Raw genomic sequence first — 10,877 nt, 5'->3', positions numbered from 1 at the left:
AAGTGATGTCGACGTGTGCTCAAGCTGGAGAATTGCTGCCTCGGCCCGATCTTTCATAGTTTCACATTTGAGCCTCACTCTATCCAGCCACGGGGCCTTTGCACATGCTGTCCCCACTGCCTGGCATGCTGAATCCTACTCACTCTTCAGATCGTGGCCCCACTTGTCATCCTTCGGGAACACTCTTCCCAACCTCCCTGCCTGAATCACACTCCCACTGTCCATTCTCACTGGCACGTCCACTTCTCCTGCATGGCACTCATCAGTTTGTAATGATACATCTGTTGACAAGCTGGCTGGTTCACGGCTGTCTCCCCTACTAGATAGGGAGCTCCATGAGGGCTGGGGCCAGTGTCTGGTTTTTGTCAACCATTTTATCTATAGCACCAACATTTGCAGAATGAGTGAATGAATGAATGAGTGAATGAATACTAGAGTTTGGCCCTCCTGTGAGACACTGTGTAGCGAGCCAGCCCTGCTCTGACTCAGTGATCCTACGGGGGGGTTGGTTGGCATGTGGGGACATACTGATGACCTCATCCTTGCTTCCTGCTCCGCATCCTAGGGTGGATTCAATCATGCTGAGGAGAAAGACGTGTCCCTCACGGCCTTCGTTCTCATTGCGCTTCAGGAGGCTAACGATATTTGCGAGGGACAGGTCAACGTAAGTGTCCCCCGTCCGTTCACTCCTCTCTCCTACCCAGGGCACATCCACTTTGGAGATTTCGTAATCATCCCATGTCTTGGGGTTTTGAGAGTAGGTGTTTGACCTTTAGCTTCCCAAGTGAGGAACCCCAGGATCCCACCTTCGGCCAGCTGCTTCTCCCTCCTCAGGACCCCAGAAAAGAGATGGCAGGGAGAAGGCTGTTACCTTTAGTGGCCGAGAGGAACCCAGACCTTTCTGATTTAAAGCTCGCAGATTTGAAAGAAATTTTGGTAGAAATGAGGCAGCTCTAGGGCTGTGGCGTCAGGCAGATCTGACTTGAGATCCTGACTCTCAGGCACTTCCCCTCGCTGGGTCTCAGTGTGTGCATCTGTAAAACGGGTATAATAACTTTGTATTTTTTAGGACTCTAAGTTGTTCTAGATGTAACACGTGTGACCTAGGTTATGCAAAAATCGATGGGAGAATTATTTTAAGGGTCCAAGAATTTATCAAATGAAAAAATGCAAGTGGTTTGGGGACTCTTCCAGGATGCCTTGTTCCCCTCTGTGGTGTCCTTCATTCCCTCCTGGCACAGTCATTCAGCTTTCCCCGCCACTCGGCCAGCCTGGCGGAACATGGCTTGCCTTCCTTGGGGAAATAGCCAGAGCAAGGTTCGAGTTTTCAGATTCCCCGGGAAGGATTCTGGTTGCCTCAGTTGAGTCAGGTGATCACTTCTGAACCAATCAGCTTAGACCAAGAAGTAGGCCTTACTGGGCCAATATGGCTGCTTCCACTGTGGCCATTGGATGAAAAGGAGGAAGAGAGGTTTCTACAAAAGTCAGGGGTGGGTGCAGGAGAGAGCCTGGCAGGCAAAAGGATTCGTTTCTACTACAGCATAGCAACCTCGTAATAGGATATAGCATAGGCTGTGGAACCAGACTGCTAAGGTTCGAATCAAGAATGTGCTAGAACGTGCTTGAGAAAAATGATTGTTACTATTCCAGGAACTTTTCAAGCTGGTCGTTAAACACAATTGTTATTAAACATTAAATTATAAATTTAAATAAATTCGACTAAACATTAAACATAAAACAAAGATAATAAACACTCAAAACTCACCATTTCTTATTTTACTAACTTTTATCATTATCTGTGCTCTCCAGGTTATTTATATCTGTCATACCTGTATGATGGACATATTACATAATAGTGTGCTATTACCCATTTCTTCCAAACTCTACATTCAGTTATGTCACATTGGTAGGTTGAAATTGGCCATGGTAGCATTTACACTATGAAAATCAGCACACACTACAAATCATGTCTGCCTCCAGCCCTCAGTTCTCAGTGTCTTGGTATTCTCATCTGTGCAGTAGTCATGATGATGAAATTCATACCTACCTGGTAAGATTTAAATGAGTGAATATGTGACTGGCACACAGTGTTAGCTATGATTGATGATGATGGTGATGATGATGATGACGGTGATGATGACGACGACGACGATGATGATTAGATAAGAGTGGTCCCAGGTGTATGCCAGCTCGTTCTAGTTCATGAGTGCCTATTCGAGGTGTCTCTTTCTCACGCCACGTCCAGGTACATCATCACATTGGTAGCTTGAAGTTGGACATGATGAGAGTATTTGCACCACAGTAATTAGTGATCTATAAACCAGCCCCCCACCACTGAGTAGAGAACTGGTTATTAAACATTTATCAGCACATTACTGGGTATATAGACTGCACCAGGCACAGAGTAGGTACTCAGCAACAGAGCAGTTCATGGTGGCTAAAATGTCTGAGAGAGCCTTAAAAATAGATCCAAAACAGAAGTGTCCCAAGGACGGAAACCTTGTGCCTAGGAAGTGGTGTTTATGTGACCCTTATCGGCTCTTTGTGACAGCAGTGCCCACTACACCAGAGCACCCAATCTTCTTTCTTGTAGAGCCTGGGGGCCAGCATCAACAAGGCAGGAGACTTCCTTGAAGCCCAGTACGACAACTTGCAGAGACCATATAGTATAGCCATTGCTGGCTACGCCCTGGCCCAGTTGAACAAGCTGAACGGCCCTCTCCGGGACAAATTTCTGGACAGTGCCACAGGTGAGGGGCCACCTCGTGGCAGTAAGGAGAGGTTCATGGCTGACGTTTGAGGGTGGCCATCTTGAGTTGGTATGCATGGCTCTCAGCTGTGCTTGGATAGACAGCTCCAAGCTCAGCTAGGGTGGATGACACTAAGCCGAGCTGGGGCAGGTGGCTGCAGGTGTGAGAAGTCCTCATTGTAAGTGACACAAGAAGATCCACTGCATCCTTCAACAAATGCGTGTTGAGCACCTGCTGTCACACGTGGGCTCTGACATCAGATAGATTCAGATCCCATTCTGCCGCATTCTCACTGTGAGACCTTGTATGGTTCACTTAACCTGTCTGGACCTTGTGTTTAATATGGTACCTACATCACAGGGTGACTGCGAAGATTAAATGGGCGATGCCGGTAGAAGATCTACCACACAGTAAAAGAGCTATCACTGATGTTGTTACTGCCTTTAGTATTGTTAATGACATTATCATTATCTCGAGGGTAATTAGGATTAGACAAGATGATGGTGTAGGGATTTTAGCACAGTGGGTAGCATAGAGTGAGCACTTAATCATCAGTTACAGTGATGACACCGTATCGGGTTTATACTCACTGATGTAACATATCTGAACGTACACTGAAGTGGTTTAACAAGAGAAGTTGGTCTGTTGCCGTGTAAGAGCACAGTGTGGGTGCCCCGAGTTGGTAGAAAGCTCTCCTCCATAAGCAATGCAGTGATCTAGGCTCCGTCTTCTCATGGCTCTGCTACCACGGGGCTTTAGAACCATTCCGTCTACGCAGAAGGAGAAACAGGCATGGAAGGGGCCCCTTTGGCCAGAGCTCAGTCGTGTGGACGTACCTACCTACAAAGGCATCTGAGAGATATAGTCCACTGTGCGCCCAGGAAGAGGAGAAAATGATTCTTGGTGGCAGTCTCTGCCAAAAGTACTTTCTCAGGCACTTGGGACATCACAGGGAATATGGCACAGCCCCTGCCATCATGGCCTGACACTCTGGTTGAGGAAAGAAACGAGTTAACAGACTTCTGTAGATCATCATAGTGCTAGAATGGGAGAAGCGCAGGATGCTCTAGGTAAGAATTAACCAGGAGTGGATGGAAAAAAGGTGCTCTGAACAGAACAGAATACGCAAAGGCTCGGAGGTAAGAATAGCTGGCGAATTAGGAAATCTCTCGTAGATCAGCGGAGCCGTAGTCAGAATTCAGATGGAGGAGTGAAGGTTGATGAGGGGAGAGTGAGGCAGGAACCAGCAGATTGAGGTCCTCGAATATCGGGCAGGAGACCTGAGTACCAAGAGTCAAGTATGAATCTTTTCTCTAAGATTTCTCTGAGCTATTGCCAGGCCGGACAGAGCGGTGAGTACATGGGCTGGTGTTCTCTCTGCAGAGAAGAACCGCTGGGAGGAGCCTGGCCAGAAGCTCTACAACGTGGAGGCCACATCCTATGCCCTGTTGGCCCTGCTACTGCTCAGAGACTTTGACTCTGTGCCTCCCGTCGTGCGCTGGCTCAATGAGCAGAGATACTATGGCGGTGGCTATGGCTCCACCCAGGCAAGTAGTCCCACATGCCCCAGGCAACTGCACCCTTACCTCCTCTGGCCTTCCAGTGGCCTCCCAGACAAGAAGCTGAGACCAAGACAGGCAGTTAATTGGAACGAAGTTGAGAAATCAGATTTTTTAGTTGCGAATCTACCTGTGGGTTCTGGACTGCCTTCTGGATGCCCCAGGCTGTATTCCGAGTCCTCTTCCCCTCCTGATGTCTAGATCGTATTCTCGGGCACAGGCTCAGGCGTGAGCCTCTCCCTGGTGGGTTCTAGACCATGTTCCCGGTTCTGCCGGCCTCCTCCTTATTTATCCTATCTCACCAGTGGATTCTAGACCAGGAAATTAACCAAGTCCCTCTCTCCCTCTGGTGGATTCTAGACCATGCTCTCAGGTCCGGCGGGCTCCCCGTCTTACCTGTCTTATTTCAGGTTACACCCCATGTTCTGTTATTCTAGGGCATTATCCAGGCCTCTCTCTCCCTCCTGAGTTCCAGACCATGCTTTCAGCAACCTCAAGCTGTAGCAACCTCGGGCTCCGGTTGGAGTCCTGATCACTCTCAGTGTCACTCTTGGGTTCTAGGTGATATGCTTAGTGTCCCCAGGCTCCAACTTTTTTCTTTTTTCACAAGTGGATTCTAGATCCATTCTCAGTGCTTCCAAATCCTTATCTGAGACCGTCTTCTCCAGATGGGTCTAGACCACATTCTCACATTGCTAGACCCTCAGTCTTACACTTGCACTTTCTGACGGATTCTAGACGTGTTTTCCGTGTCACCAAGCTCTGGCGTAAGTCTCTGTCCCTTGGAGAACGTGTCTTTAGTGTACGGTGACGCCCAGTCTTATCCTGGTGTTCTCTGGTGGGTTCTAGGTCATAGTTTTAGTGTCACCAAGCCCTGGTCTGAGCTTCCCTCTCAGAGAGTTCTAGAACGTGTCCTCCATATCTGCCAAACCCAAGTCCAGTGGGATCTAGGTCACAGTCAGTGCCCCAGCTCTGATCTGAGCCTCTTCGCCCCCATTGGGTCCTAACCACTTTCTCAGTCTCCCAGGTCACCCTTTTTCTCTCTCACGGGTTCTAGGCCACTTTCATGGTGTTCCAAGCCTTGGCCCAATACCAGAGGGATGTCCCTGCCCACGAAGAGCTGAATCTGGATGTGGCCATCAACCTGCCCAGCCGCAGCTCTCCAATAGAGCACCGCATCTACTGGGAATCCGCTAGCCTCCTGCGGTCAGAAGAGGTACAACTGCCCAGACAAACCCTCCTCGTTCTCATCTTCGTGCTAGTCGGGCCTGCAGATGACCATCGCAGCCAGGGAAGAACTTAGTTCCCAACACCCTCTATTTTCTCTCTCCACTCCCTGCAGACCAAGGCAAATGAGAACTTCACAATAACGGCTTCAGGGAAAGGACAAGGCACTTTATCGGTAAGAAAGAGAACTCGCACCTACTTGGCTCACTGCCAAAAGGGACCCTCTCTTTCCCAAGTTAAGTAAGCTGACACCTTGTCTCCTCTCCCATCTCACCAGGTGGTGACAACGTACCACGCCAAGATCAAAGGCAAAGTCACCTGCAAGAAATTCGACCTCAGGGTTAACATACGACCAGCCCCTGAAACAGGTAGAAGCAATAAAGACTCTGTCACCCTTCCGCCACTGCCATTCTAGCGTCAGCTGCCCTCCTGCCCACCTCATCCTTCTGTCTTCTCTGTTTCTAGTCAAGAAGCCTCAGGATGCTAAGGACACCATGTTCCTTGACCTCTGTGCCAAGTAAGAGATGAGTCACTGGAGTGCATCTTGGCCATCCTTCTGTCTCTAGCAAGACTTCTTATAAGTAATATCTGTGGTACTTAATACTTTCTGGAAATGTATCATGTGGCTACTGTTGTGCCAAGTACCCACCGCGGGGTAGATAGCACAGGCAGTCCTTGCTTCGCATGGCAGTGGGAGACTAGCCATGACCACATAAGCCGAGACTGTGCAAAGTGATCTTAATAATCGATGAGGGAAATTACGATTGTCTCAGGACTTTTAAATTTTGTTCACCACATCGTTAAAAACTCTCATACTGCCAATTATAAAGATATAAATGAAAAACATAGTATGATGAGCATTCGTTTAGTGCACTGTAATTTAAAACACTAGAACATTGAAGATCAAAGGTGGTTTTGGTTTGTTTTTGTTTTTGTTTTGCAAAGCACTTACCTAGGTGCTGTGATTTGAAAGTCCTCCTCTCTCCTCCCTGTGTAACTTAAGATATGGAGCAAGCGTCTTTTATATGACGCCTTGCATTGTCAAATTCTCCTCTGAATTTGGGTCAGCTTCCAATATTTAATTTTCGGGGCTTTCAACGTCATGAGGTACTTGAGAGTTCCTTTGCTGTGAAGTTTTTCAATAGTGGGACATCTTCGTTTTGGGGGCACAACCATTTTCCTCATTTATGGCAATGTGCTTGCCTTCGCTGCGTTCCTCCGGCCATGTGGCTGGTCCCTCCGACGGCAGCAGGGTCCACATTCCTAGGCTTTGCTATTCCTCCTCTCGATTCCATTTATGTGCTATTGAAATTTTACTCTCGCTATTACCACCCTTCATTTCTTTGTCACACTTCCATCTTTGTTGGGCAATCCCTTCTTTCGATGAACCATTTTGATAAAATGTCACATGGGTTTTTCACTGGGAGAGAAGAAAGTACCACATGCTTTGCTATCTGTGTAAGACCTGAATGATGGATGCTCAGTCACCTGTCACTGACAGACCTTGAAGGAAGTGATGTGGTTGGTCATTGATTGTGATGGGCACCTGCTATTTCCATAGTGATCGTGGACTGAAGAGCTAGCACCGAGATTTGTCCTTTAGGCAATTACTTGCCATTGGTATGCCGTGGTACTAAAATTAGAACTGTGTTGCTGGGGGACTAGTGTTATTGAGTTAGACCATCGTAATGGAATCATGCAAAGTGAGACCTGCCCATAGTCTTGTCTTCATTTTCGAGAGATTAAGTGACTCATCAGATGTTACGTAGAGCTGGAACTTGAACCCATGCAATTGGGCTCCAAAGCTTGATCGATTCGTCACCTTGACCATTATGCTACCTTTCCTTTATCCGTAAAGGGGAAGTGTTTTATAAGACTTAACATCACTCTATGCTGCTGTGTGGGAACCAGAAGCCTCGGTCCCTGATCAGACCCCCTTGTCCAGGTACTGACCCCCAGGGCTGACCCCACCTGGGACTCAACCCCTGTCTCCCTGCCCCGTCAAGGTACTTGGGAGACCAAGATGCCACTATGTCCATCCTGGATATATCCATGATGACGGGCTTTTCTCCTGACATTGATGATCTCAAGCTGGTATGAAGGTCTTGGGTTGGACAGCTGGGGTAGGTGGGAAGGAGCCTGGGGTCTGGAGGAAGCTGGAGGGAGGGAAGGTGATCCATGAGGGGTTCTCACAAGCCCTGCCCTCTCCAGCTGAGCACTGGCGTCGACAGATATATATCTAAGTATGAGCTGAACAAGGCTGTCTCCAATAAGAACACCCTCATCATCTACCTGGACAAGGTAAGGCTTCTAGTGGGATCTTGGCCTGTACCTGGCTGGCCTTTTCCTTCTCCACCGGTCTTTGTCTTAGAGTCCTCTGCTGGATCCATTATTTCTAATTTCTAGAAGAAAAGAGGATTATGCATGAAATGCGTTTTTAAAATTTTTTTGTATTTTAATTTTTGTATTTTTAATTTTTAAATGTAATTTCAACCTTTACAGAGAAATTGTAGAGCAGTATAGAAAAGTTTCATATATCTTTTACCCAGATTCACTAATTGTTAGCATTTTTCTCTAAATATACATGTCTGGCACATATTACATACACATGTCTGTCTGTCTTTTTTTCTTTCTCATTTATTTTTTCCAGCTTTATTGATATGTAATGGACATGTGCCATTGTGTAAGTTTAAGGTGTATGAGGTAATGATTTGATATATGTATATATTCAGAAATGATCACCACAATAAGGTTAGTTAGCACATCGATCACGTCATATAGTTATAATGTGTGTGTGTTGAGAACTTTTAAGATTTACAATCTTAGCAACTTTCAAATATACAGTGAAGTATTGATAACCCCGGGATGCTTATATGAGCATAGATAGCAATCTGGTGACTAGAATTTAGTTGCACAGCCACACCAATTGAAAGAGAGGCTGAGAAATATAATCTAGCCATGAACCTTAGAGAAAAAGAAAATAGATTTGTTGAACTGCTCGTAAATCTTTGCCACCTCCTGCCCCCCGTGCTTCCCCCAGGTCCCTCCTTGATTCCCCCATTTCTCCACCATCACCCCAACCCCCATTCTCATGTCACCCACTGACCAACCTCCTCCCATGTCACCCACCGACCAACCTCCTCCTTCCCCCAGATCTCGCATGTCTACGAAAACTGTCTGTCCTTCAAAGTTCACCAGTACTTTGATGTGGGGCTTATCCAGCCTGGGGCAGTCAAGGTGTACTCCTATTACAACCTGGGTGAGAAGCCAACCTAAGGCCTGGGGTCTGAGGGTCCCAGGGATCTGTGACTTGGGGGTCTAGGGGTCCCAGGGATCTGTGACTTGGGGGTCTGGAAGGGTCTTAGGGTTTGGGACCTAGCCATTCCAAGTCTGAGGGACTGGAGTCAGGAATCTGAGCCCCGTAGGCATGGTCTTGGGTGGAGGCCCAGGCCTCTCACCCTTCCCCCTCTGCCCACAGATGAGACATGCACCAAGTTCTACCACCCGGAGAAGGAGGAAGGAATGCTGAGCAAACTCTGCCACAATGAAATGTGCCGCTGTGCTGAGGGTGGGTTCACAGGGGCCAGGAAGTGGTGGACCACACCCACTGGGTCTTCCACTTCCATAGGGGTGACCCAAGGGGCCCCAAAAACCCATACCAAACGGACACCAAGAAGGATGGGCCTGGGGCTGGCCACACCCGCGAGTGGAGGGCCCTGGGCAAGAAATGGGACTTATACCCCCACCCACTCACCCCACAGAGAACTGCTTCCTGCATCAAGTGGATGACAAGATCACCCTGGAGGACAGGCTGGACAAGGCCTGTGAACCAGGAGTGGACTATGGTGAGTGTTCAGGTGTGATTGTATGTAAGCATCAGTGTATGTGGCTGTGGTTGTGTGTGTGATACTGTGTAATGGCAAGTGTGGTCATGCTTGTGTGTGTGACTGGCTGTGAGTGATCACGGCTGCATGTGGCTGTGCTTTAGGCTGTGGTTGTGGGTGACTGGTGTGTGTGTGTGTGCGCTGTGAGGGGCCATGATTGCGTGAGATGGTGACATTGGATATGAGTAGCTGTCCTTGCATATATGATGAGTTGCAAGTGGCTGAATTGTGCGCATGGCTGTGTGTGCAGCCATGTGAAACGGCAGTTGTATGACTGTATGTGGCTGCATGTATGACTGGGGGAGAGGCAGAGACTGTAGCACGACTGGGGGGAGGTAGGGACTGTAGCACGACTGGCTGTGATCCCACACGTATCTGCTTGAGGTAACCCATACGCCCAGGTGCGCTTGCAGGTAGGGTGCCCCGCGGTCAACCCTGCCCATGACTCACATTGTCCTCCCGCCTCAGTGTTCAAGGCCAGGCTGCGCAAGAAAGAGCTGTCAGATGACTTTGACGAGTACATAATGGTCATCGAGCGGGTCATCAAATCAGGTCAGCTGTGTACCCTGTGTTCTGTCTTCTGCCCCCGCCACATTCCCGGCTCAGCTTCTCCTTCCTTCCCCTCCAGGCACCGATGAGGTGCAGGATGGACAGGAGCGCAAGTTCATCAGCCACATCAAGTGCAGAGAATCCCTGAAGCTGCAGGAAGGGAAGCACTACCTCTTCTGGGGCCTTTCCTCAGACCTGTGGGGAGAGAAACCCAAGTGAGTGCAGCCCTGACTGTGCATGTGCTTGCCCCGCCCCTCTTCTCTGGCCCCCCTTTACCTGCCCTCCGTTTCTCCCAATAGCATCAGCTATATCATTGGGAAGGACACCTGGGTGGAGCTGTGGCCCGATGCTGAAGAATGCCAAGATGAGGAGAACCAGAAAGTGTGCAATGAACTGGCCAACTTCACCGAGAACATGGTTGTCTTTGGCTGTCCCAACTGACCCCCCATCACTGTCCCCACCAATAAAGCTTCTATTGTATTTCACTTCTATCCCAAAGACTGGAGGTCTTCAAGAGAGGGAAAAAGGCAGCTGTGGTCCTCGGTTGCCTCACCTGCATCTCAGCTCCGATCTTACCTGAAACCTCAAAAGAAAAAAAAAAAAGGGAAGGGGAATGGAAAAACATGGTGGAGTGAAAGACATCCTCAGATCTCTCCCCTTGAAACAACAATAAGCCGGACATCTAAAACTGAACAAAAAACACTCAAACTACACACCAGCACATCTGAGTGCGACATCTGCACGTAAGAGCTACCACAAGTCAGAACCTCAGGTGTTGGGAAGTGGACTGGGACAAATAAAGAAGCTGCCTCTTGCAGCCAGTGGAGCTCCCTGTAGGAGGAGGGGGTGGGGAGAAGGAACAGTGAGTTCCCTGAACAGCCCTGCCTGGGAAAGTCGTGAGCTCCCCG

The 10,877-nt window shown here is 48.6% G+C and overlaps 1 protein-coding gene across 1 annotated transcript in view; it reads left to right on the top strand.

Annotated features, from left to right (window-relative positions):
* The window catches only part of C3 (complement C3), a 29,424-nt gene extending 18,964 nt beyond the window's left edge, over positions 1-10,460 (top strand). The window contains exons 25-39 of the mRNA XM_023538603.1: positions 566-664; positions 2,594-2,750; positions 4,134-4,297; positions 5,367-5,525; positions 5,652-5,711; positions 5,814-5,904; positions 6,002-6,053; positions 7,543-7,630; positions 7,748-7,837; positions 8,690-8,795; positions 9,015-9,104; positions 9,298-9,381; positions 9,889-9,972; positions 10,049-10,184; positions 10,269-10,460. Of these exons, the coding sequence (XP_023394371.1) occupies positions 566-664; positions 2,594-2,750; positions 4,134-4,297; positions 5,367-5,525; positions 5,652-5,711; positions 5,814-5,904; positions 6,002-6,053; positions 7,543-7,630; positions 7,748-7,837; positions 8,690-8,795; positions 9,015-9,104; positions 9,298-9,381; positions 9,889-9,972; positions 10,049-10,184; positions 10,269-10,410 (1,602 nt within the window). The 3' untranslated portion in view covers positions 10,411-10,460. The remainder of the gene's footprint in view (positions 1-565; positions 665-2,593; positions 2,751-4,133; positions 4,298-5,366; positions 5,526-5,651; positions 5,712-5,813; positions 5,905-6,001; positions 6,054-7,542; positions 7,631-7,747; positions 7,838-8,689; positions 8,796-9,014; positions 9,105-9,297; positions 9,382-9,888; positions 9,973-10,048; positions 10,185-10,268) is intronic.
* Positions 10,461-10,877: the final 417 nt, after the last annotated feature.

This window comes from Pteropus vampyrus, unplaced genomic scaffold (genome assembly GCF_000151845.1).
Source record: "Pteropus vampyrus isolate Shadow unplaced genomic scaffold, Pvam_2.0 Scaffold226, whole genome shotgun sequence".
Taxonomy (NCBI): domain Eukaryota; kingdom Metazoa; phylum Chordata; class Mammalia; order Chiroptera; family Pteropodidae; genus Pteropus; species Pteropus vampyrus.
This window is presented reverse-complemented; position numbering and strand designations above follow the sequence as displayed.